This window comes from Odocoileus virginianus, chromosome 22 (genome assembly GCF_023699985.2).
Source record: "Odocoileus virginianus isolate 20LAN1187 ecotype Illinois chromosome 22, Ovbor_1.2, whole genome shotgun sequence".
In the NCBI taxonomy this organism is placed as follows: Eukaryota; Metazoa; Chordata; class Mammalia; order Artiodactyla; family Cervidae; genus Odocoileus; species Odocoileus virginianus.
Window position 1 is genome coordinate 48,034,720 of NC_069695.1, and position 27,643 is coordinate 48,062,362.

The 27,643-nt window shown below is 41.1% G+C and overlaps 1 protein-coding gene across 3 annotated transcripts in view; it reads right to left on the reverse strand.

The window, feature by feature from the left end:
• Nucleotides 1-24,851, reverse strand: part of TMX3 (thioredoxin related transmembrane protein 3) — a 36,540-nt gene extending 11,689 nt beyond the window's left edge. For 2 of the 3 annotated variants that reach the window (XM_020895436.2, XM_070452933.1), the window contains exons 1-12: nt 24,633-24,851; nt 23,698-23,752; nt 19,464-19,503; nt 18,119-18,242; nt 11,961-12,006; nt 10,611-10,691; nt 8,444-8,543; nt 7,697-7,774; nt 5,018-5,084; nt 3,510-3,608; nt 2,399-2,456; nt 2,147-2,200 (exon numbers count right to left, since the gene is read on the reverse strand). In XM_020895436.2, coding sequence (XP_020751095.1) covers nt 2,147-2,200; nt 2,399-2,456; nt 3,510-3,608; nt 5,018-5,084; nt 7,697-7,774; nt 8,444-8,543; nt 10,611-10,691; nt 11,961-12,006; nt 18,119-18,242; nt 19,464-19,503; nt 23,698-23,752; nt 24,633-24,678 — 848 coding nt within the window. In that variant the 5' untranslated portion in view covers nt 24,679-24,851. Of the gene's footprint in view, nt 1-2,146; nt 2,201-2,398; nt 2,457-3,509; nt 3,609-5,017; nt 5,085-7,696; nt 7,775-8,443; nt 8,544-10,610; nt 10,692-11,960; nt 12,007-18,118; nt 18,243-19,463; nt 19,504-23,697; nt 23,753-24,632 lie in introns of those variants that run through there. The other variant, XM_070452932.1, reaches the window with a different exon arrangement.
• Between the last annotated feature and the right edge of the window lie 2,792 nt (nt 24,852-27,643).

Genomic DNA, 27,643 nt, shown 5'->3' on the forward strand with positions numbered 1-27,643 from the left:
TGGAGTAATCACCCTATAATGGCCTATAAATGTTCAAGTGAAAGGGTCCTGTGTCTCTCACTTTAAATCAAAAACTATAAAAGATCCAGCTCAGAAGGGGAGGGAAGTTGAGACAGGCTGAAAGCTAGGCCTCTTGCAGCAAAACAGTCAGCCAAGTTGTGAATGCAAAGGAAAAGCTTCTTGAAGGAAATTAAAGGTGCTACTATAGTAAATAAACAAATGGCAAGCAAGTAAAACAGGCTTATTACTGACATGCAGAAAGTTTTGGGGGTTCTGGATAGATCAAAGCAGCCACAGCATTTCCTTAAGCCAAAGCCTAACCCAGAGCAAGGCCCTAACTCTCTTCAGTTCTGTGGAGGCGGAGAGAGGCGAGGAAGCTGGGAAGAAAATCTGAAGCCAGCAGAGGGTGGTTTATGAGACTTAAGGACAAAAGCCTTCCCCATAACAGGAAAGTGCAAGGTGAGGCAGTAAGAGCTGATGTAGAGGCCACAGTAAGCTATCCAGAAGATCCAGCTCAGATCATTAATGAACCTGCCACATTAAAGAAGAGATTCTCAGCGTAGATGAAACAGCCTTCGATCAGGAGATACCATCTAGGACTTTTGGGGCCAGAGAGAAGACGTCAATGCCTGGCTTTTAAACCTTCAAAGGACAGGCTGACTCTCGTTAGGGGCAAACATAGTTCGTGACTTTAAGTTGAAACCAATGCTCACTTATCATTTTAAAAATATTAAAAGTCCTTAAGAATTATGCTAAATCTACCCTGCCTTTTTATGACAACATAGCCTGGATGCAGCATATCTATTTACAACATGGTTTAATAATATTTTAAGCCCTACTGTTGAGACCTACTGCTCAGGGGGAAAAAAAAAAAGGTTCCTTTCAAACTATCTGCTCATCAACAATGCACTTGGGTCCCCCAAGAGCTGTGATGGAGAGGTACAATGAGATGAATGTTGTGTTCCCTCCTGCTAATGTAACACAATACCCATTCCGCAGTCCACAGATCAAGGAGTCATTCTGACTCTCAAGTCTTATTATTGAAGAAGCACATTTCCTAAGGACACAGCTGTCACAAAGCTCTGGTGGATCTGGGCAGAGTCAACTGCACACCTCCAGCAGGGAGTCACAATCCCAGATGCCACTAACAGCATTCATGATTCATGGGAACAGGTCAAATATCAACACTAAGAGGAGTGTGGAAGAAGCAGATTCCAACTCTTGTGGACGATTCTGAATCATTCAAGATTTCAGAAAAGGAAATGACTACAGATGTAGTGAACAGTCAGAAAACTAGAGTTAGGAATGGAGACTGAACTGCTATAATCCTGTGATAACATGAGTGGATGAGGAATTACTTCTTATGGATGAGCAGAAAAGAGCAGTTCCAGGAATCTACTCCTGGGGAAGAGGTTGCAAAGACTGTTGAAATCACAACATTTGGGAGACTCAGAATATTACATAAACTTAGCTGACAAAGGAGCCAGGTTTGAGAGGATCACCTCAGATTCTGAAAGACGTTTTATTGTGGGCAAAATGCTGTCAGTGCTACGGAGAAATTGTTCAGGAAAGAAAGAGTTGATCCATGAGGCAGATGTTACTGTTCTATTTTAAGAAAAAGCCACAGAAACCCTAATCTCAACCACTCTGGTCAGTTACCAACCTTCAACACTGGGGCAAGACCTTCCACCAGCAAAAAGATTATAGCTCACTGAAGGCTTCAGTGATGATTGGCATTTTTAAAGTATGGACATTTTTTAGACACAGTGCCGTGGCAAACTTAATGGACCACAGTATGTATCAAAACATAACTTTTACATGTACTAGGGAAACAGATTTCGTGTGACTTCCTGTACTGCAGTGGTCTGGAGCCAAGTCTGCAACACCTCTGAAATATATGCTTCTATATGGGCATGTTTTCTTACCACAAACTTACCCTAAATCCTACGACGCAGGTATGATTCAAATTAGAAGTTTTTTTTTTTTTCCTAACTTGTAAGACATGTATCAACAAACTTCAAGTCCAAACAATCCATAATAAAATGCAACATGCTGTAATTCATTTCAGCTCCTTACTTTTGCTTTACTGTATTACAGAACATAATGAAACAAAGATAATGGTACTTTCCAGAATGCAAACACCTACCTGTGGAACTGGTCTCTGTAATCTCTAGCAACTTCCTGAATAATTGATTTTAATCTGTAAGAAAATAAAAAACATATGAACATTCCATCTTGTCAATTTGAAAAAATATAATTATTCAATTATAGTATCTGCTGCTTTATCTAAGTTTAACGCTGCAGGAAAAGTAAGATACTGTATCATGTTTATCTGAAGGCCATGTAAAGTCTGAACTGGATGATAGTTTAAGCTTAAAACTATTTCATGGCACTATACCTGGTATGTTCAACTGATGTATTTTTCTCATCAATTACTGCGATAGCCACAAGCTTTCCTGAAATGAAGAATGACATATCTAAATTCAACAATCCTCATTATACAAACTTTCCAATTATTACTGTACTTACGAACAGGAAAAGAGTATATAGCTTCTAAATCCAATTCCAATTAAACATATTATGTTTAGCAGAATGAAACCCTGAATTATTTAACATCAAGTGATAAATTCCAACGTACCTCCCACCCCCAAAATGTAAATATCAACTAGTGAGTGAAAGTCTCTCAGTTGCGTCCAACTCTTTGCAACCCCATGGACTATACAGTCCATGGAATTCTCCAGGCCAGAATACTGGAGTGGGTAGCCTTTCCCTCCTCCAGTGTACCCTCCTGACCCAGGAATCAAACCAGGGTCTCCTGCACTGCAGGCGGATTCTTTACCAACTGAGCTATCAGGAAAGCCCCAATAATGGTAAATACTTAACAATTCATATACTCAAACTGCATTCTTTCACACAACTCACAAACTGATGAAAATGAGTATTTTGTTGAAAATTAATACAAATTAACAAAGCACTTCTTCCTAACACTTATGTGGTTGGCTTCTTACAATTTTTGTAGTTTACATCTATTTGAGACCATTCAGCTAGTTTCTTAGTTTTCTTTTTACACCTATATTTGTATTTGCTTTGCTTATCATTTTCAAGAATGTAACTTCAAGAAACCGTGCCAACCTGACACCCTTACTTTCTGCACAAGTAGAACTGTGCTTTCAAAAAGGCTGTGATAACTTGTATTCCAAATTCTATTACAAAATCAGTCTTCTGAGGACAGGTTTCTGGTGATTATTTTTTTCTAATTTCCTTATTATACAGGCTCAGTTTTCCCTATCACTATTGATTCTTTAATGAACCCTTTCTAGCTAATCTTTATTCCACATGTATGTTCTTTGGTAATATTCATCTATATTCTCATAAAGTTGAACTGGCATTCAGGTCTGAAAGAAGGAATGCTATTATGAAATAGGAATTAAAAACTCATTTCCTATAAATTTATGTAATCAGTTAAGGAAAAGCTTTGCAGAGTGACGGAGTTGCACATATGCTGTTACCAGTGTCTCCAAGTTCATACAAGAGGAAGCCGTCCATTGTAAGGTAATTCTGAAACCTCTCCCTGTTGATCCAAGATGACAGATCACCATCTTCATACTCTTCAAAACAAAGTTAATAAATTAGAGTATAACTATGAAATTAAAATGTTACAATGTTTAATCTAGCAATATTTATAAAATGCCTGACACAGGACCATAATCAAATTCATAAACTTCAGTTTTAGAAAGCTATTCGAAGCAAACAATCAAATGTAAAAAAAGGATTAATACACAAAACAATTCATCATTACAGCATCATTAACACAGCAGAAGATAAATAAATAAAAATATAGGAAATAACTGAAATACCCTAAACAGGAAATAATTTAAATCATTACAGTACACACTGAGGAAGGCCACTTATAGATTTTTAAAAATTACAATAATTAAGGGGTAAAGCAGGTGACAAAATAATACAACATGACTGTAATACTGCAAAAAATGAAGTATGTAAGAAAACTGACAGAATGATAAAATGAAGGCATATATATATTCCTACTAAATAGTTTTCCTGGGCTGATGATTATTCTTGGATGATGTCCTTATGGGCAATTTTTTACTCTAACTTCTTTGCTCTTCCGTATTTTATGACATCCTTTTTCTTATGTAAAAAAAAAAAAAAAAAATCACATATAATGTCAAACATAGTATTTTAGCCCTTTTCTAACATCATATACTTCCTCTGACAGGAAACATAATATCCAAGAGAATTATGTCCTGATTAGAAATATAATTCTGAAAAATGATCACAACTGCATGAAAAAGTAGCTGATGGAAACGCCTACCAATGTGTTTGGAGGAAGACCGGATTTTACTGACTTCTTGAAAGATGTGCTTTTTCAGTCACTTGCTAAACAGAACATTTTCAAGTTATCATACCTATAAAATAAGTAATATAATGCAAATCTGAAAGTATTTATGGATTCAGATTGATGACATAGGAGGGTAAACAAAAAACTAGAAGTTGATTATTGGGTCACAATCTCCACTCCAGGTCAAATTTTCTGAAGATTATACACGAAAGTGATAAAACTAAAACTCATCAGGAGATAAACCACCCCCTAGCTTCATCCGCACGCTCCTGACATTATCAACAACGAGAAGGTAGGACAAGCAGGCTTCACTGGAAGACGGCTTATTTCTTCCCCTTGTGTGTCTCAAATGTCAGACCCTTTTAAAATGAATTCTGAATGTTTTAATGTAGAGAAACTGCATAGGGCTCATTTCTAAAGAAGGCAAATGATCTGATCAAAAAAAAAAAAAAGAAAAAGAAATTTATTGTAAGGAAACTCAGAATGAAAGACCGCTGAGTGGAAAACATGAAGTTGAAGGGTAAGAAACACCCAGCAGTCACTGAACTAATGGGTTTTTGAACAGCAGCAGCATCCGACGTCAACATCTAAGGCCTGGAATAGACAGGGCGTTTTAATTATAAGGTGTTTTACATCAGTTAAAGCACTGGAACTTACCATCATAAACAAAATAGGTTTCATCTTTGAACACAAGCACGGCGGGCATCTCTTTCAGGGTCACATACTGCATAAACCAGAAGAGTCAATGAGTTTGACAGTTAAACATTTTGTTGGTCACCATGAGTTTTAAAAGTATTGGAAGATACTTGGGGGAAAACTCACAATGCTAACAAAAAAGTTAAATGATTAAAAAGAACACAGCCTAATCTCAAGCTCATCCAGTGACTGGGCTTGTTACCTCTTGACACATCCCCTGGTACGGTTGTCTGTCTGCTATGGGGGAACCATGAAATACTCTTAAAGCTGCTAACAGACAAAGATATCACAAGAAGTGGGGTCCAGGCGGCACGCTGAAATGGCGGAGGAGCTGGGGCGGAGGTAGCAGGCAGCACAGGTCTGCCCTCCCCAAAACTCCCAGGCTGTGCGGCAGAGACAGCATCACTGCACCTAGGAGTCAGCTTCCTGCGAATCCAGGATGCATCACCACCTCCCCGGAGGGTGAGAGCTGCTACCGTCTGGGAGAGGCAAGCGCGGGCTTAGACGGTAACCTGTCTCGTGAATGAGAACTCCTAAGGGCAATTAGTAAGAAGACATCCATGCAGTGGGTGCCTGCTTCTTACCCGTGCTTCGCTTAGTCAAGCCTGACCCTGCAACCCCACGGACTGCAGCCCGCCAGGCTCCTCTGTCCGTGGGGTTCTCCAGGCAGGGACACTGGAGTGGGTTGCCCTGCCCTCCTCCAGGGGATCTTCCCGACCCAGGGACTGAACCCAGGTCTCCTGCATGGCAGGCGGATTCTCTACCCGCTGAGCTACCAAGGGAGCTGTGTGGTACTAATTTCAAAAGACTAAAATTACAGCAGAGAAATCAGCATCAGAGCAGGAAAGATGTAACTTGGGTAAGCCACAGGGAATTACCACATGAATGCGGTAACGCTGGACGTAACAATGAACAAATCAGTAGATGACTAACAAAATAAAAATAATGAAAGGAAGGACAGCTGTCCGGGAAGGATTAAAGGGAGGGAGGTCTGTCTCAGGCGACAGAGAATGATCTGGTCACCCTGCATTAAAAACGCCACAGCACCATGCAGACAGCCCCCGAAGGGCAGCGAGAAGCCCTTGGGAAAGGCTCTGCCGTCAGGCACGCCACTGGCCACCACCCACACTGATGCTCCCATTTCAGAACGCCCCGCATCTCTCCCTTCCAAGGGCATCCCTGGGTGAGCCAGCCATTCTCTGAAATCACACACCAGTGAAGCACCTGTCCCCACTACTCCTCTGAAACCATTTCTCTTAAAACCATCACCTATCTCCACGGGGACAAACACCACTGTTCGTTCCTCTCCGCATCTTGGTGTTTCACAAGCATCTTGCACAACTGGCCACTCCTCTCTTAAGCACCTTGTATTCTGGCTTCCCTTTCACCTTGTTCTCCTACTTCACTGGTGAGCTTTTCTCATTGTTCTCTGCTCTCTTTAGGACCTGGGACCTTTTACCTGCCACCCTCCCCAAATTTGCACTCCACGTCTGAGAAGTTTATTTTATTATTTCTGCAGCTATCACTTAACTCCCAACCCTTATATCCAACAACTTATTTGATGTTTATACTTGAATGCTTAATATGTCAACTTAAAACAAACCTTCAAAACTTGATCATTCCTCCCATACTCTTAACTTTTTCCTTCTCCAGTATTTCCAAGCTCGTAAGCAACACCACCATCCATCTGCCCAGCTGTTCAAACCAAAAACCTAGAGTCATCCTTTCATTAAAATACTAAAGCACATCTTATTTTGCATTTGAACAATTCAAAGTCATGGCTAGAGTTTTTTCACGTTTGAACTTGAACAACTATTTCTTAATCAAAATGAATCACAACCAAAAGAACACATATTATGACTTCTTATTCACTCTTTTCCTCTAGAACAAGCTCAAACAATTCCATCTCCAAACATAATTCTTTCCCTTCTCCCTAATTCTTCTATTACCTTTCAAGTCTAAATCCTAGGTTGTTTCAAGAGCTCCACTGATCTTCCTGATTGAGTCTCATCCTGATCCAGTTCTTTTTGCACTTAGCAGAGGAATGTCCTTAAAAGGAACTTGAGACTAAGCCCTTCCCTAGCCCTTCACAGGCCTGGCCCTGAGCTGCAAGGCTCCCACCGGCTCGGCCCACCTCCCGTCTCCTTTGTCCCTGCGGTACAACCAGGCTGGCGACTGTGGCTACTCCACTGTGCCAGGCAGGCCCTCATCTTGGACCTTTGTATCACCTGGTCCCTGTTCCTGGTCTACTTTGGCCACAGACCTTCACACCTCGTAAGTCCCAGTTCAGATATATTTCCTCCAGACAGACACTTCTTGATCAACCAATCAAGAGCAGCCAGCCCACCTCTAAATGGCCACACTGCTGCTTTATTATTTTTTTATAGCAGTTATGATATCTTATGTATAGCTTTGTTTCCCAAGGACCCGAGCAAAGAAGGACTCATATACAATACTAAAATTTAATCCACTTCCCCATCCACAAGAACATAATCTCTACTGTACAAGGGTCCTGATGACTTTGGTTGTCATCAATAATCCAGTACTTAAAACTGTACATACCACAACAATTAAAGGACAATGAGCAGCTGCTGAATATACATATTAACACATTACTTAAAATTCAACTTTAAATATTACCGCAGGGACGACTTCTTCTGAGGCAGAAAAGAAGTACGTATATACAATTAATTCTGAAGCAGCATCAATGTATTTCTCCTGTGAAGATACAAACAGAAAAAAGGTGACTTTTAAATATTAACCAAGATCAAAATTCATTCCTCATTAAACATTCAGAGCAAGTAGTATCATTGCTAAGTATTAATAGATCACGACAATTTGCTACCTTAAATCCTTTCATGTGGAAAGATTAAACGTAAATAAATTGTTTCTTAGGCAAAAGACCATTATAACTAAGTGCTTTTATACACCTTCAAATAACGTTCATTAAATAAAACAACCTCAAATCATATTTATTAGTTTGCCAATGAAGAGAGAAGTGCATGTCCACACATGCCAACATATACATACATGTATACAACAATCTTAAAACAATGAGCTTTTGCCTATTACACTCAACTGCGTGTTGCGGTCTCAAAGTCTCAAAATGCAGAAAAGCAATACAAAATTTAAATAAACAGATCAGGAACAGAAGAAAGACTAAGGCAGGCAACATCCACCCACTTTTTACTCAATTGTTTCATGAAGGCAAATCCTATAGAGGGTATATGACAAAGTGCTTTTATTATAAAAACACTTAGATTGAACGAAAGTATTCCTAATAAGGGTGAAATAAGTCCTGAGTTTTTCATGAAAGTCTTCATTATACAGAAAATTAAATGACAATACATATGTTCTTATGGATTAAAAAATAAAATCATTTGATACCTTCAGAGGTGACTCTCCACCTATATAAACAAAAAATACACGATGTCTCTTCTGCATATGTTCAAACATTTGCTGACTCGGAAGTGGCCGAATTAGAGCCCTGTTTGAAAACAGAACAAATGAAAAAAACCTTGTATTTGAACTAAGACTAGTACATACTTTATTTCTATTTATGTCAGCCCATCATGTCTAACGTCACAAACTTTTATTACTGTATGAATTGCATTTTAAGTATATCATTCAATCCACATAACTCTTATGAACTATAGCCCATGACCACTATCAAACCCATATAATAAAAACATAGTACCTACAATTTGATCTACCAGTTTAAAAAATAAGCTTTAAATATGTCCCTCTGGAGAATATCACCTGAATCAATGTTTGGATAGGCAAAGATGGGACTATAATCCATTTAGAATCCTCAGCTAAGAACAAAACCATCCACGTGAGAGGTAATTTTTTTTCTCCCTTTCAAAAGATCACTCACACAAACACACTATGAAACACTATTCCAGAAATTAATAACATTATATTTAGAACATTTATGTCTTACTCTGTCCATTTAAATGCTGTGTAGTTTTAAAACACCCTATAAAGAATAAAATCTACAATGTTCCTAAGTATGTTATTCTTCTTGGGAAAAATAAAATGGAAAATGGTAGCATATAAGAATTTTATGAAAACAAAACTGTAAGAAGTTTTATTAGATATTTCAAAGCCAAATAAACTGAGAAATGAACTACATCAAAGGTGACTATAAAACATATGACTTATGAAATATTATTAAAAGCTAAGAGGCAGTCGTCTTCTAAATGTGGTCTGTAAGACTTTTATTCCATCACATTTGCAAAAGGAACAAGATGTATTCTGCAAAGGCAAACATATTTTCAAAATGCACAGTTCTTTAAATGCATTGCATCACTCTATTCAAGTCTCTATTTTAATGTGTAAGTAATTAACTGGTAAGTGACGCAACTCCAGAAGTGATTCTTGAAATTTCCTTTGCAGTAGATTCAGTCCTAGTTACATCAGGAGAAGGCCATCCTAAAATTGCCAAAACATAAAGACTAATCTAAACCATAGGGGAATAAAGTAATCCTACTAGAGACCCCCTCATGTAATATACAGTTATCTCAAAATTATTCACAAAGCAAATAAAATGAAACATGCAATCAGTAAGAAAATACAGTAAAAATTATACTTTATCAAAGCTTTGCAAACTTTAATATTCAAAGATCATTCCTAATTCTGTGTCTTTTCTCAAATAATTTAAGCTAGGTAGTATCATGCCACCCAACAAATCCATTCCAGTATTTCAATTTAACTTACAAATATTTAGAGCTATCAATATATTACATCCTGTCAAACTCATAAGCTACTATACTTTCCAAGTAACCTACTTTGATAAATGTTCCTTCAAGAAGTTATACATAATCCCACTAAATAATTATATGCACCAACTTTCTATATATGCCAGCAAGATGTAGATTAAAAAACGTCACCAAATTCAAACCAAAAGGAAAGACAAATTTGTTTTCTTAGCAGTAAAACTTCAGAGATCTGAAACTCAAAAAAACTCTCTGGGTTCTATTACATTATATTCTAAGCAAAATGTGCAACAATACCTCACAGCTGGCATACAGGAGATGGGAAAGATGAGTGAAAGAATCCTAGCTACATCTAAAAAACATCTTCACATATCACAGGCTAGGGATTAAAGTCTTAAGACTATTCAGAATATCATGCTGTGGGGTTTCTCTTAACACTGACCTAGACAATGTGAAAAATAATGTAAACCAGGTAGTACAAAGGCAGAATCATCATAAAATAAAAATTAAGATTCACAAAGCTGTTAGAAGTAATCAAGTCTTGAAAATGTATTAAAAAATCCATTGGGGAAAAGCTCTTCTTTTTTGGGGGGGAAAAGCCTCTTCTATACACAAAATAAATTTAAATGTGAGTGAGGTTAACAAATATGTAACATAAATCATGGACCCTTTCATTTTTCTAAAGAAGCTCTTTGCATATGCTATGCAACTCTATCTTTCCTCATAGACAAATTTCATTTAAAAACCTAAAAATATGTATATTCAGTGTGGTTTATTAAAATACATTTAATTTTCAAATACTGATATCATAAAGGCCTGTCATAATACAAACTTACCCTGACACTCTGTGAGCAAACTCAATTATATCATCTTTTGTTCGTGGTCCTCTATAATTATACGCTAGGTCCCCTTTTAATCTTAGAAGAAGAAAACAAGATAAAAGCTTGCATTAATTGTTTTCATATTTAATCATAATCACTCTCTATTGTTACACAAATTACAGCATACGAAATAGTAAATGGAGATTTAGAAACAGCATAATCACAGGGAAAAACAGCTGAACACTGCCTTCAAGGGATCAACAACTCAAAATGCAAAGAAAAGACTATATTTTTCTAAAATTATGTGAATATTTCACTGTTTGACAGCTGCATATATTTATGCCTTCTATTAAGTGAAAAGCATACACATTCATGGTAAGGAACTCAAAGCATAAGTCTTACTATCTTCTCTACTAAAAGGTCAGTGAAAGGACGGGAGTTAGAAATATTCTGGTAAAGATAAAACCAATTTTAATACAACAGAGTAACGTGATAAATGCACCAAGACTGCAGAGTAAAACAACGCATTAAAAACAGCTCTTCTAGAAAATTAGATAATCTTCTAAAATCTGGCCAATGAACTGTGTCCAACTAACTGAAATTTTAAAAGTTGGGAAAGCGCCAACAGAACACCTACAATTAAACCAAAAGAAAAAGATAATTAACTGAACACAGGAAACTAAGCGGCGTGGCAAACATTTTTAAACAGTGGGAGGAGAGAGGCCAACACAGAACCCAAAGAATTAAAAAAATAACTTACTTTATTACAAAAATAAGTTTCCAAGTAATTCCTCAACTCTTCATATTACCAAAATAACAATGAGATCAGGATTAAACTCATGAGAAAATTCAATAAAATCATGATTACAAAACAAGGCCTTTAGAATTATGACAAGATATTTTTTACTGTATATGCTCTGTGTCAGACGTGGTCAAATCTACAGGTGATAACTAATATCTGTCAATTTTATTTTCTTTTTCTTTCACCTCTAATGAAATAGGTCTATTTTAATTATAGAAAAGTAAAATCTGTTACGAGACAGGATTCACAAGTTAAACAGAATACTCTTGAGCGCCTGAGGGGTAAAAGACCTGTTGTAATTTACAACCGTACACCTTGTCCCGCTAAGCGCCTCTCACAGTCCAACTCAAAACACATTGGGTGAATTAGCCTTAAACCACACTTTAACTTAAGTGCAAAGAGAAGCACAGATGGATCCCTCTCCCTGGACCACACTGCACCTAAAAAGAACTGCTGAACCCAAGTCTTCAATTCTCCAAGGAAGCTACTAGAATGTAATGTAATAAATGTAAGTAGAGTGAACTAATAAAAATACACATATAAACATACAACACTCAACTTACAGCTTAATTGTTGGATAACCTCGAACTCCAAACTCTGAAGCAATGCCTTGATAAGAAAAAGAATAAATAATTCTAAATTTTTTAAAAATGAGAAACTAGGTAATAAATGAGCCTTTTACTTAAAAAAAATATACTTATACAAACCCGTATAGATATGTTGTTCTTAACTCTTAAAAAATAATGTAAACACACAAAAAGGAAAAAAATATGACATTCTCATACAAAATAATTACTTGATAATCCAACTTATGACTTACACAAAAATACTATGACAAAACAAAAAATAAATTCCAAAAGAGTAAATTTTATCTCTAAAGTACTTATTTTAAAAGATGTTGTTTTTTAAAAAATTATATATATATACCCACATATATATAAAGTCTCACTCTTTATTTGACTTTGTTTACAGAACACGTATTTCTCTAAAAAAGGGCCCATCTCTCCCTTTAGTGTTTTCTGAATCTTAAAAGAACTGCTTTGTACTTTAATTTTAAAAACATGAACTGTAATTGCAAAAACAATTTATGATCTAAAAGCAACATTACTTGTTTTAAAAGTTTCTGCTTTTGTAATAACCTAGAGTATTAATAATTTCAGTTACTTCAAAGATGACTGTGAAATCCTCACGTTAATTAAAATAAGATACAGTCACTACAATGGCATCTTTTTAAGGAAAACAAAAAATAGTAAGAAAAATAAGGAAACAACGGAGAATCAGAGGACTTTAAGAGGCATAGTAATCACTACAGAAAATAAAAACTATACTCCTTTACAGATCTAAGGCAACTAGGACAGGAAAAAAGAAATAAAATATTCTCAGTCAGCAGACAAAACACAATATATTTACACAACTATCCTAATTTATGCAAAGAATACTTTATTTACTCATATAATCACTCCCTCTGTTTTATTTCCACAATATTTTTTATGATAGTTGGGTATAAAAAAACTGGGTGCTGCTTTACCAATCACTTTAGTAATCATTAATTTTGGTTTCTCTTCCCCACAGCAATTCACAAGAAAAAAACAAAGTGAATTTGTAGCAAATAGTACAGAAAATCTCTCCTCCTTCCTTTTTCAATTCTAGACCTTCTCCCTTAAACATGGAGAGAGGTGACCAGAAGGTTCTGGCCAGTGATCAACAACAGCTTTTATCAGAGGTGACACAAAGAATGGGGTGACAGAAGTAAGAACCTGGTGCATATATACGAAGACACAGGTCCTGTCTGAACAGCCCTGTGAGCTGAGGCCAATTACACAATGTATCTGCACCTCCCTCTAACTTAGCACTTAATTCTGTCACGTTTCAACACATACATATATATAATTGAAGCAGAGCTGGCGTTCAATATTAGTTACAGCATAGTGACTCCGTATTTTCACGGACTGTACTCTGCCTAAGGTTGTTATGAAACACGGCTGCATTGCCCTGTGCTGTACGTGACCTTGTTGCTTATTTACACACTGCTCCGTAGCTCTTAACCCCACGTTCCTATCTCGCCCCGCCTTCCTTCCCTCCCCCTACCAACATCCAAACTTGGTTTGTTATTATCTGAGTCCATTTCAGTTTTGATATTAACATATACATTGGTTTTATTTGTCAGATTCCACAAACAAGTGATAACATACAATATTTATCGTTTTTTGTCTGCCTTATTTCACTAAGCATACTACTTTTTAGGTCCATTCATGTGGCTGCAAATGGCAGAATTTCATTCTTTTTCATGACTAAATATTCACTGTGTATGTATATGTGTGTGTGTGTAGCACATCTTCTTAAACCAATCACCTGTTGATGGGCACTTGGACTGTTTCCATTGCAGCAATAGTGCTGCAAATGGGGTGCATGTATCTTTTCAAATTAAGAGTTATCCATTTTTTCCAAATATATACCCAGGAGTGGGATTGTTGGATCATAGGGTAGTTCTAGTTTTAGTTTTTTAAGGAACCTCCATACTGTTTTCCAAAGTGGCTACATCAGTTTAATTCCCACCTACAGCACACAACTGTTTTCTCCACATTCTTGCCGACATTAGTTATTTGTAGACTTTTTGATAATGGCCATTCTGAGAGGTGAGAGGTGACATGCCTTTGTGGCTTTGATTTGCATTTCTCTAATAATTAGTGATGTTAAACATCTTTTCATGTTCCTATTTGTCATCCATATGTCTTTTTGAGAGAACTGTCTATTTAGGTCTTCTGCCCATTTTTAAATCAGGTAGTTTTTTTGATACAGAGTTTTTTTTGATATAAGCTGTTTCTATATTTTGGTATTAAACCCTTATTGGTCATATCATTTGCAAATACTTCTGGGTCAAGGATATTCTAACTGAATACTCTTGTTATTAAGACTGCCCTCTTCCAAGTAAAAATATAGTTATGTGAGTAAATATGTTCTTAATGCTCCTCACCTCAAATTAAGAAGGCAGGCAAACATAGGCCCTGATTACCTTCAACTGCACCTCATTAAGAAGTGCCAAAATATAGAGACAAATTTAACTGATCTGGAGAGGGAGGGTATAGCTAGTAGCAACTGCTTACATAACTCAGTGTAATATTTGTACACAAGTCAAATAAAATGAAATATGCAATCGATGAGAAAAATGGCGGTGGAATTTTATAGCTGATGTTACGGTTCTAACAGGCCGCAGTGAGAGAATCCCAACTGCACACTTGTGCCATCACTTAATCTCCTGGACCTGACTTTTCTTGCCTGTAAGATGGAGTTGATGCCACCCACTCTTTAGCCACTGGGTTCTTTGAACATTAACTTCCATCCCTGATTGGGTATCAGCTGACAGTGATGGGGGAGGGAGAAGGGAGCTACCAACATCCCGTGAGCAGAGACCAAGGATGGGGCTGAACACCCAACAATGCACAGGAAACTCTTCTCCCCACAAAACATCATCTGGCCCCAAATGTCCACCAGACCAAGTCAGAACAACCTTGAAAAATAGTCACTGACTATAAGGGCTTATAATCTAGAAACGTATGACTGATGTGCAAATATATATGGAATCACAGAATAAGAATCTTATTGGCCAAATGCCCTTGAAAGTTTATACATCACAAAGAGGTAAAATATGATCTTTATATAAAATGATGTCACACTCAGGCAGAGGAATAAGTGGAATTTTCAGTGGTTTCACAATAGAAATCAGTACGGGATTACTGGTAACATGGTAACATTTTAACTTTTCGATGAGAACATTTTTGTCCTCATTTTTTAAAGAATATGTAGAATAAGAAAGGCCAAAGTAACATATGAATTTACACTGAACATAATACATCAAATAACATTAAGAAGTTGTATAACAAGTTAAAACCATGCCATCAAGAAATACCTGATAAAATTCCAAATACATATTGCAGGATAAATCAGGAAAGTTCAAATCTCTCCCATTCAACAATTCTATACACAGAGACTTGCTGGATTGAATATGATGGTGTTCATTTCAATCACTGCAATTACATGATTGAGAACTAAGCTACCCTCAAGTCGTCTAAGAGATTTTCTCTACTTGATCACTGAATAATCCAATCCCACGCCAAACTGAAATCCTAGGACGATCCATCAAAATTATACTTTACTTCAATGATTCTCTAACTCAAGTATGCAGCAGAATCACCTGAAGTCCACGTTAAAAATACAGATTCTCATGACTCAATCTGAATTTCATTTGGTAGGGGAGGTGTGGGCCTTTGGAATCTCAATTCATACTGAGCACCCGGGTATCCTAACACAGGCAGCCTGCAGACTAAATGCTGGGAAACACTGATGCCGTGACCACCTGCAAAGCTCCCCAGGGGGATGGAGGAGACGTGCAGGAAACTGCCAGTCCTCCAGTGCTCCACCGTCAGAGGCAGAACACTGCCCACAGCTAGCCTGAAAAGGGAATCAATTTCTTCACCTGTTTGAGTCCAAGTTCTACTAAAATGCCTGCATTTGAGCTGCCCTGAAATATTCGAGAAAGCTTTAAGAATTATGTGCCAAAAATATATTTGCAATCTCTAAACAGTAGTTTTTGAATACTTAACTTTTTTTTTTTTTAAGGAAGATGGTATTTCTTTCTTCCATAGCAAACAAAACATCTTGATTCTATAAGGTGAAAAATGCATCCATCGCTGACATCAAACACTAAACACGACAATTTACTTGTTTATTGACTACCCTTTGACTCAGTGAAACGAATGCATTACAACATAGACAAATGTACATGTATGCACATCTAGTCAACATACATGCCTAGACAGAAGCATTTACTTTCACAAGTTAAAAGGAGTAATTCCTTAAACATTGTGAAAGATTACTTCAGGAAATACCCACTCGACCATATTATCTTCTCTAACTTCTTACCATCCATCTCACCCCTCCTAAGGTCACAGCAGTTCACTTGTGTGACTCAACAACTCTAGTTCTAATATCTCACCTGCACTCTAGTTCCCCATATTCTCAAGCATAATAAAGCAAAAACCGCAAAGTTGAAACAGCTACTAACACATAAATACAGAATTACATATAATTGTTTTTTTCCTGGTAATGGTAATATAGTTCCAGTGTGAGTTTTGCTAAGACTCTTACACTATTATTTTCAATTGTTTTTCTTTATACCAGAGCTAATCTATCAAATCTGTGATTTAACCCTTGCAAATGTCTATTAAGAATTATTGTCTCTTTACTCTCCTGCCCACCACTCAAGTCTGGCCTCCCAGTATCCTATATCAAGATGCATACAAAAGTCAGCTTAGATAATCTTTTTGTCTATAACTGCTCTTTTCATCCTACATGTTTCTGCCAAAAGCATTATCAAATCATCTGCCTTCTCAAAAATGTATGTTAGCTCTCTATTGACAACTGACAAAACCCAAAACACCTTGTCCCACCTGAGAGGTTCTTAAAGTCTGGTATTATCCTCAACACTTAACAAGTGCAAGCCATTGTGCTAGGGCTTCTGAATAAGAAATATTAATACAATCCTCACAACCTTGAGAATTATCCCTCTCTCATTTACAGACAAGGGCGCTAACATTCAGAGAGGTTAGGAGCTCCCCCAAAGCCACAAAAGTAAGAGATGACTGACCTGGATTTAAAACACAGGTCTGTCTTCTCCTAAATTTACACCTAGAGTACAATGCTGACTTCCTAAAATGAAATATGCATTTCATATGTCATACTTCCACTTCCTTCATTAATTAATGGAAAAAGGAACCCACATTTTATTGCGCACGACAAGGGACTGTATATCATTCTAGTCTCAAAACAACCACAGCAAAATGCATCGTGATTAAATACTCACTGGTGCAGAAATCAAAGTTTAGCAATTTGTTAAATGTTAAGAAACGTTCCTCGGGCCACAGGAAAACAGCAGCAGGCAGAGCAGGATCTGATCTACTTTTTGAGCCATGCTCTCCCCAAGTCTGTGTGACACCTCATATTCTCTGAACTTAATTCTGCCTTTTCCCAAACCCTTTAAGACAGGTATTGGTAAACTTTACCTGCACAGGGTCTGATAATAAACATTTTAGGCTTTGTGGGGCGACAGTCTCTGTTGTAACTACTTGATTCTGCCTCCGGGTCACAGAAACAGCCACACAGACAACAGTAAACACAGGAGAGACTGTTTCAGAGGAGCTCCGTGCACAAAGCCAGCGGGGACGCCTGTCCAGGGCTGCAGCCTGCCAGCCTCTGCCTGAAGACACTCTCGTGTCTGGTGCAGACTCACTGAACTCATCGACAGCGCTACAATTTCGCTGTAACACCCTCTCTAACGTGAGCACTCTCCTGATCCCTACTCGCATGTTAGCTCGCCTCATCCTTCAAGCGCCTGTGGACTCCTAGACCATGCCACTCAGCTGCTCAGACAACCAACTCTCATTCTTCACCCTCACAGCGACATCCAGAGTTCAACACTCCATCTCCTGTAGCTGCCTCAGACAACTGATTATCTCAAGTGGGCTCCCAGTAGAAACAGGGGCTCTATAACTGTATTAAGTATAAGATTAACACAGACTGCACATCACACACTCAATGGTTAACCCATCTAACTCGTAAAATACAGTCTGAAATCTCTTCTTCCTGTTACCTTAAAGACTGCTTCCTGTAATTAAAACACGTGCATTATGAGAACAGAAAAATAATAAATCGAGTAGCTGCTTACTGGAATAGGAAGTAGCATCCATCTTTCCCACTTTCACTGGAGAACCGATGCTTTTCATCTCAAGACCAACTTCATTCCAAATTGGTTCCAGCTTTTTACAATGGCCACACCATGGTGCATAAAACTTGTTTTAAAAAAAAAAGAGAGAAAACCACTAAGATGCTGTACTACTGTGGATGTCAATCCTAACTGTACAAGAATCTTTTTTACTAAACGATTGGATAATAATCTATTTTGGACCAAAAGTCTAAATATAACTTTTAAAGTGGTTACAAAATAAACACATACACACAAACCTAGACATGTCAACTTCTAGGATATAACTCAATACTGATATCACTTTAAAGTCAGTTTAAATGGCTACTGATATCTATTTAAAATAGATGATTTACGATTAAAAACATCTTTGCAAAAAAAAATAAAAACATCTTTGCTCCCAAATGAGTATGTCCATGTTAGATATAAAATTAAACCACCAAATACACTTCATATATCACATGCACACCCCTTAAGTGTTAATGACAAGCATCAACTTATTTCTATTGCAAAAACCATAACACAGTAGGTGACTCTGCTCCTATAAGTATAACCACTGGGAAGACAGTTTGGCACAGTGACAAGTCAGGCTGATGAAACTAAAATCCTGGTTCTTCCTTCTTCAGAACCACCAGATGGTTGGGGTGGTACTTAGGTGCCTCCCGTTAGGGAGCATAACAAAAACTGTGTGTTGCACTTTTATGAAGTAAGATTTAACTCTCTTGTAATATCAGCCTATGGAAATGTTCAAACCTGTATCTAGGGAGACAGACAAACCAGTGACCTTTACGCCTCGCTGCCTGGCTTCAGTGACCGTCAGCTCTGCCCGTCTCATTCCATCTCTCTTGCTGCCACTCACCCCACTTTCTCACTGAGGCATGTCAAAATGCACCCCAGACATCACAGGGTTGAAACACATTCAAAACATCACAGCAAGGTAAAGATGGAAAGCTGATTCTCTATCAAGATGAAATATGACTTTGATTGCCAAGTGATACTAATATACTCAATCTCTTGGATGAAATTAAACACTGAGAGTGAATTCTGTGATAAAACCATACTATAATCGCCCTCGGACATAATGCACAAGTGGACCTCGTGAGAATTTCATCAAAAACAGGTCCCCCTGCCAGAGATCCTAAGGCTCTGAGGTTCACTTTAATATAAAATCCCCGATAGTACTACCTGAGAAGACAAAGTGGGTTATGCACACTGGTACCATCTGTTACCATATTTGGGTGAGGAGAATGGGAAGTCACATTTAAAACGGGAGGGATGGTTGATCTGTACAAAAAATTTACATACTCACATCTACAAGCCAAATGTCATCTTTTCGATTTTCTTTAAACCTAAAAAACAAGAACACAGATCTTGACTGTAGGTTTCCACTTTACAACAGAATAGCACAGGTAAAGATAACAAATTGATAAATACAGGGTCACGGGACAAATTTTTCAATAAGTTTTACTTTAAGTGTTTTACTCAGTGACCTCTAGATCATATCCATAAACACCTTAATAAGACAAGAGCAATGATAAATTAGGAGGAAAAATTCGAGTGGGACTGTAGAAACGTAAATGCTTCAGCTTGGAGCCCCTCTCCTCCACTTACACCTGGGCCTAACAGGGAACAGAGGGGGGCGGGGGTGGGGGTGAGCCTGAGGAAGTCTGCTGGCAGGCCTGGCCGCTGGGCGGGATCTGGGAACCTGACTCTCAGGAGGGTTCCCCCCATTTCCTGTTAAGGGCGGCTCACTGGTTCGCCGCCGCACAAACAGTGTGGTTATACGATGAACAGCCACCTTTCTTCAGGGAGTCTCGTAACGGCTATGCAGAGGGGTGCTGACATGGCCAATCTCCACGAAAAGTTCCTGGGCAGAGTCTCCAATGAGCCTCCTCGATGGGTACCATGTCACACGCGGTTACAACTCCTAATGGAGAAATTAAGCATGTCCTGTGCAACTCTACCGAGAGCCGACTCTTGGGAAGTTGCTCCTGGCTCCCCTGGAATCCGCCCCACGGGGCCTTTCCCTCTGCTGATGGTGCTGTGCGTTCGCTCACTTCGACTGAGTCCCGTGAGGGCTCCTAGTCGACTGCTGAGCCTAGGGGTGCCCTGGGAACCCCAACACAATACTCTACAGTCAAAGAATTCTCCTAAAACCCAGTTCTGACCATGTTACTCATATTTGTTTTCTTCAAGGTCCCTTCCCCCAACTACGAAAAAAAAGTACAGACGGCTACACTAATCTGGCTCCAGCTTACCTTTCCAGACAGACACCCCCTAAGATTTTCAGACTATGGCACCTACCGCAGATAAACTCACAATGTTTATTTGAGCTTCTACTGTAGTTTTTCATATTCAAATCCTAGCAGTCAAAAGCACTGCTAACTCCATAATGCCTTCCTAAACTACTCAAAGCTAGAATCAATCTCTCCGCATCACCTTCACCCCCTTTATGATTCTCATCAATTTCCACACGCTGTGGTTATATACATGTTAGCAAACCATAAACACACTAATCAAGAAAGAAGTGCATTTGTTTTCAACTACCCATGCCTCACACAGTGATCTGTATTCAATTTATACTGGATGAATGACAGAAGCTCTCTAGGGGAATACTTTAGTAAGATCCTTAACCTTACAGGTAAGACAGAGAGGACACACTCCCCAGGCCGGAGCTCCCGGGTGCTCACATCCACCCAGCTGCAGCCGTCTGTGGACAAGGGCAGCGCCTTTAACTGGCTCCCAGGCTGGGGAACCCAAATGTTTTCACTCTACTCCCTTGGGGTTTACGGTAAAAAATTCTATTTTATATTCATCTTGTGGGGCTACCCAGGTGTCATGGCCACCTTAAGCAAATTGTTCAGCCAGAATGCTCTCACTGATGGCCATTATTCTTGATGTCTGCAGGCAGCTCTGCACCCAAAGGTAAATGGTGGGGGCCACCGTCTCCCATCATCTGATGCTTAATAGCCTCTCTCCTCTCCCGTCGATGGGAAGGAGCTGACTGGTACGGAATCCCAGACAGGGCCCCACGTGGAGAGGAAGGTGTCAGTAACTGTAAACGGGCAACAAGTAAAGGAAAGGGGCAGACAGCATGTTCAAACATGCAGGGCTAACAGGCAGCACCCAACCAGGAAACTGCTGCCGTGAGACCCCAGACTGCTCGCCTGAGAGGTGTCATCTGGGCCATGGTGACCCTGACCCCTACTTCAGCTGGTCAGACTGGTCCTGTAACTGTTCACTAAGATGCTCAGCACCCCTGAGGATCAGGGCTAATATGGAGGGTGACCTGTACATCCATGACTGCGCTCACTGATGCGTGGCTTGGGCTGCAAAGCCTAGACATCACCAGATCCAGTGCCCTCGGGGAACCTGCACAGCAAACAAGGTCTCACAAGGCCTGACAGTGAGGCCCAAGTCACTGCAAAGCATGGGGCTGGCTGGACCCAACCCAGAGACAGAGTCATCTGCAGTCAGGATCCAGGGGTCCCTACGGGGGGATGAGGAGCCAAGGCGCTCCATCTGCTGAGAACACTGGCCCAGCGTGGTCATCAGTCCCTAGGGAGGTGTTTTAGCGCCGGCCAGGGTTAGACAAGCAGGGCAGCCTTCTCATGCCAGTTCAGTCTTCTTCAGCTGAGGCAATCCCTGCTCACCCGCCCAAGCTAGGACGGTGCCTGAATTTCCAAGGGCCATCCTCTTGTGGGCCCAGGAGGCAATGAGCTGCACGTCCGCTCACTCTGCGATAAAGAATAATTCAGTCCCCGCGTTCAGCTGACAGCACGGAATGCTCGTTGGCTATTTCCCTTAGTCAGCACAGGGCCATTCTGGTGAGTGTCGCAGACAGAACAGAGTGTCTATCGGGGCAGAGACACAGACACCCAGTGTCTCATCTCCACAGGGGCCCAGTAATAAGCAGGAACAGAAAGCATAAACCCAGAACCTGGGCCCAGTGAATGGCCTCCTTGCCCAGTGTCCTTGATCCCTCACCACAGAACCCGGAGCTCACAGGAGGTTCAGGTGGCCACGGACACTAGGAAGGTGGGCCAGACAAGCTTTTCACTTACAGGAGACTGTTGTTGTTTAGTCGCTCAGTCATGCCCGACTCTTTGCAACCCTGTGGTCTGTATCCCGCCAGGCTCTTCTGCAAGAATTTCCCAGGCAAGAATCCTGGAGTGGCTGGCCATTCCCTTCTCCAGAGGATCCTCCTGACCCAGGGATCAAACCTGAGTCTCCCGCACTGGCAGGCGGCTTCTTTACCACCCGGGAAGTGCATCACAGGAGGGCCAGCCCTGTCAGCTCAGCAGGGTTGAGGAGAGTCAGGGTCCGGGCTCCTGCAGCGGCTCACCTGGCTTCCTCCTCCTCCTCCGAGAGGAGCAGGTCTGGGGTGCCACACCCTTCTAGGCACCACGCACTTTACCAAACTCACCTGAGTTCCCAGCAGCTTCTCTGAGAATCGAAGCGCCCGTCAACAATCCACGAGGGCGCCCGATGCCCACCAGGAAGGCTGCTGAGCGTTCCTCGGGACCCTGGGGCTCTCTGCTCAGCAGAGCACCCTGCTGCGGGCAGGCGTGGCGAACGAGGACAACCAGCCAAACGGCGAGTTGACTTGACTCACTCACTGCGCCCGTGCAGGCCAGCAGGCAGAAAGGAGCTGCCAGCTCCTCAGCACTGAGAGATGCATCTCACCCCGGAGGAGGCCCGAACCAAAGGCGTCTGCCTCCTCGAGGAGGACCCACACGCAGAGGGGAGGGAGGAGAGGTACCGGGTCCACCTGCAGAAAGGGTCTCCACCAAGCCCCTCAACAAGGAGGTTTCCCTAAGAAATGCCTGAGGCGAGGCCCCCACCAGCAGGTCTCCACAAGGGGCCCGCAGGCTGAGAATGCAGACACGCACACAGGAGACGCTGGGGGGCCCCGAGTCCATGACTATGGCTCACCCCATCCCAGAGACCACGGTGCACTGTCTGTGCGCCACATCTGGGGCGGGGAGGGCAGCTTCCCCCCAGGGCCCTGCCAGGAAAAGCCGTGTCACTGCCCATGCTCAGGCCCCAAAGCCACACACAGGATGCTGGTCTGAAGCCAGACTCCTCACCAACGACAAGCAAGGTCTGGTGATTCCCGCTGTGTTACTGGATGGTTACCAAACTCCAGCACCCACTCAGCAGTGACTAACAATGTACAGGTAAAACAGAAGACTCTGCCAGTTTTTACTCTTATGACTGCTCATAAAACTCTGCCGAGTGCAATCCCATTTTGTGCAACTCCTGGAGCAAAACCGGTGCTAGGTAAGCATTGGCCATTGTCTGCTATTAAAGGATTAGATTCACACAATGTAGTGCACTAGAAACTAATATAATATTATAAATCAACTACACTTCAAAGGAAAAAAAATCTATCTCCAAACAAAATTAGCAAATTACGTACCACAGATTTACGTGCTCAATAAAACAAGTGTTATTTAAAAAAATAGTGGACTCATACCAGTATTCAGATAACATCACAGCTGGAAGAAATGAAGATACTATTTAAAAACAGATAAACTCACGAGTCATCTAGATCTTCCACATGTCCTTTACAGAAAGCCAGATCCAGCAGAAAAACTGAAAACAAAAGACAAAATGTATACAGTAAAATACATGCTAATTTATCTTGTGGCTTACATTATATGCTTATTCACCTATGTTTCTGGTTTTTTACAACCTCCCAAAAAAAAAAACACCATTCATCCATCCTAGGACACAAATTAGGCAAAAGCATAAGTCGTTCACCTCTTTAATAAATATTTATGGCCATGTGGTGACAGCAAGTTCTACCTAGGCCAGTAATTCTAAAGGACGGAAGTTCCTTTTAAATATATTTTTACTTTCATCCTGTTTTTCGCCATCTCATCTTTTTGGGGTAGATGTGAACATTGTCTATATTTCTTTTCCTCTAGAAGCAATGATCTCAGAGATAAACTTCAAACGCCATCCAAAATATTGTCCCCCCCACCTCCAAATTGACAGAAACAAAACTGGGTTGGACTCTTAACACTGATCACAGAGCAGCGTTAGGCAGGCGGTGGGAGCTAAACGGTGCGAGTGGACCCGTCGTCGGGAGGACGGCGACGCGGGGCCGAGACTGAGCAGGACCAGCCGGTCCCCAGACCACACCGCACAGCCCGGGGCCCGGCCAGGATGCGCCGGCGCGGGCGAGGATGCCTCCGAGCTGGCCAGGTGTGCGCGCGCGCCGGGAAGGAGTGCCCTCGACGCCTGCCAAAGGAGCCCGCGCTCCGCGAAGCCCCTGCCGCCCCGACGGCCGGAGCGGCCGGTCGGAAGGCGCGCGTCACCGGCGGAGCCGTGCCTGGTTAAGGGCCCCACGGCACCCGCTCGGTGTCGGGACCCGGGACCCGAGACGGGAAGGTATCTCGGCGGCCGCGCAGGCCTCTTCCCCCCTGGAGACGGTCCCCGCGCCCGCCCGCACCGCCCCCGCGGCCTCTACCTGCGGCGCAGAGCCGCAGGGCGGGCCCGCGCCTCCGAGCTGCCATGCTCGCCGCACAGGCGCTGCCAGAGCCGACTCAGCGGCCGCCACAGAAACGAGGACCGGCGGCCGCCGCCTGCACGCCCGGAAGGGGAAGCCGGCCGGCCGGGCCGCGGAAGGGAAGCGCGGAGCTGTGGGCGCGGGCGGGGCGAGCCGGCCTCCAACACCCGCCCAGGCCCCGCCTACCTTCGCCTCTGAGCGTGCGCGGAGCCGTGGTGCCTGCGCGCGGCCGGCACGCACGAGCGGGCTGGCACGCATGCGTGATCGGGGCCACGAAGCCTCCGCCCCCGGGACTGCCTCCGGGAGCGTGGGAACTTAGGGTGCGGGCGTGGGTGGCAAGGGGTCCTTTCCCGGAAGTTAAATGCGCGCCAGACTTTGAACGGAAGACGAGGCAGACTGGCAAGGCTAGGGGTGTAATCCTGCCATCTCTTTCACCTACAGCTCTTATTCAGTTGGTAGTTAAGATTCCTGAAAAAAGACGGGTCTTAACAGTGGGCAGAAAGATGGAAGACTCTGGATGTCGAGTGACCCTACATGTATTTGCAGAATGAATTTGGAATTTTCTTTGACCCCCGTTTGCAACCTGCGAGATCTGTTTCACAGGAGTAAACTCCAGTAATGTGTTTTTGCCAGCTAAGCCTTCCTTTTAAAAAGTGTTTCCCTTGAAACTTGAAAACATGAAGTTAATCATGGGATGTAATTTTTTTACGATTTGTTCCAGTTTCCTGATTTTTGAAATAAGTAAACTACCTGCTATAAAATATTTATATTGCTGTGTGGTTTTCTACATAAAAGTTATTCGTAAAAGCTATTTAGTTTTATATGATACTGATCGCTGCAGGAACTACTTCTACCAATTATTGAATGTGTGTTATGAGAACAAAAATGGATTATGATGTCAGCCCATTCACCCACCATAGGTTCAAAATTCTATGAGGCAGAAGGCTCATTAGTCAGTTCAGTTCACTCATTCGTGCCAGACTCTTTGCGACCCCACGGACTGCAGTACCCCAGGCTTCCCTGTCCATCCTTAACTCCCGCAGCTTGCTCAAACTCATGTCCATCAAGATGGTGATGCCATCCAACCATCTGATTCTGTTCTCCCCTTCTCCTTCTCTTTGATCCCTCCCAGTATCAGGGCCTTTTCCAGTGAGTCAGTTCTTCACATGAGGTGACCAAAGTACTGGAACTTCAGCTTCAGCATCAGTCCTTTCAATGAATATTCAGGACTGATTTCTTTTAGGTTGGATTGGTTTGATCTCCTTGCTGCCCAAGTGACTCTCAGGAGTCTTCTCCAACACCACCATTCAAAAGCATCAATTCTTCTGGTGCTCAGCTTTCTTTGTGTTCCAACTCTCACATCCATACATGACCACGGGAAAAACCATAGCTTTCACTAGACAGAGCTTTGGAGGTAAAGTAATGTCCCTGCTTTTTAATATGCTGTCTAGGTTTGTCATAGCTTTTCTTCCAAGGAGTGTCTTTTAATTTCATGGCTGCAGTCACCATCTGCAGTGAGTTTTGGAGCCCAAGAAAATAAAACACTATTATTCCTAAAGACCGGAAGATTAAGTTGTAATCTGATCGAGAGCAAACTCTAGGTTTCATCTTGTTTATGTGGTCAGCATAGCATCCAGTGCAGGCATTCAAATACATATACTTTTAAACTGAGCATCTAATTTATTCTACATACATAAATATTCATTCCTCATGAAAGTTCTCAAAGTAAGAAATAGTATAAATGAGGGTCTAGAGGCTCAGAGGTAATTTGTTTAACAATTGAAAATGATGAAATTGCTGTTGGAAACCAAGTCTCAGATTCCAGAGCTGGAATTCTTTCTGTAAAAGGACACTACCTCTTAGGATTCCTTTCCACTCTAGAATTTTCTCCCTCTCTCCCTTGTCTCCTTTTTCACTCACCTTATTTTGGCTGATGGTACAAATGTTTGGCCAATTTCCCTGGAAGTTAGGCTAGGTACTTCCCTACCGAATATTTTCCATATCTGACTGCTCACAACATCTTGTTGCTTTTATTACCTCAGTGTCTCTTCAGTCCACCCCCATTTTCTCCTTCTCTATTATCCCCAGGTCAGGGCCTCACCTTCTCTTGCTTGAGTAATTGGGCTCCTAGCTTCGAGTTTCCCTTCTAAGGCACTCTGCATCACTTCCTAGATGAATGTTTCAGAAATACCATTTAGAATTTTATTACAAAGTCAGATTACTTTCACTTTACCGCTGCTCACTGGGATACAGGATAAAATTTCAGCTCTACACTCCGTGCTAGTATTTTCATTGTTGTTACCTCTAACCGCTGCCATTAGTCCCATCCTCCCCTCCCGAGGCACCACTAGCAACCGTTCCCTGGTGAACTAGCCATGCCGTCTTCATCTCTTGTACCTTGTGTAAAACAACTTCATCATTGGATTGAATGTTACTACCATCAGCATGTGTGCCATGAGCAAAAATCTATGTTGCATTTTTTTAAAAAGGCTTTATTTTTTAAGAGCAGTTTTAAGTGCACAGCATAATTGAGAGGAAAGCACAAAGGAATCTTCCCAAAAGAAGTAGACTAAAAAATTCTCAGTCTATTTCAAAATTTTGCCTTCCACAGGATGTAAAAGAAAAAATTCTTTAATTTTTATCACAGCTTAAGGGGAGGGGAGGACAACAAACCACTCTTGACCTAGGCCTGTTCTTTCCAGTAACAACCACTAGTCACATGTGGCTAGTGTGATGGTAGTTTAATAAATGTTAAATCCAATACTTGATTCAGTTACTGGAAAATGTTTATGTGGCTGGAAAAATGTAAATATGCATTGGACTATGAAGACAGTAAAGTTTCTCATCTTAATTATGTTGAAATTGTAATACTTTATGTATGAACTCATAAAATACATTAAAATTAATTTCATGTTTATTTTTCAGTGACTACTAGAAAATTTAAAGCTATATATGTCACTTGCATTATATTT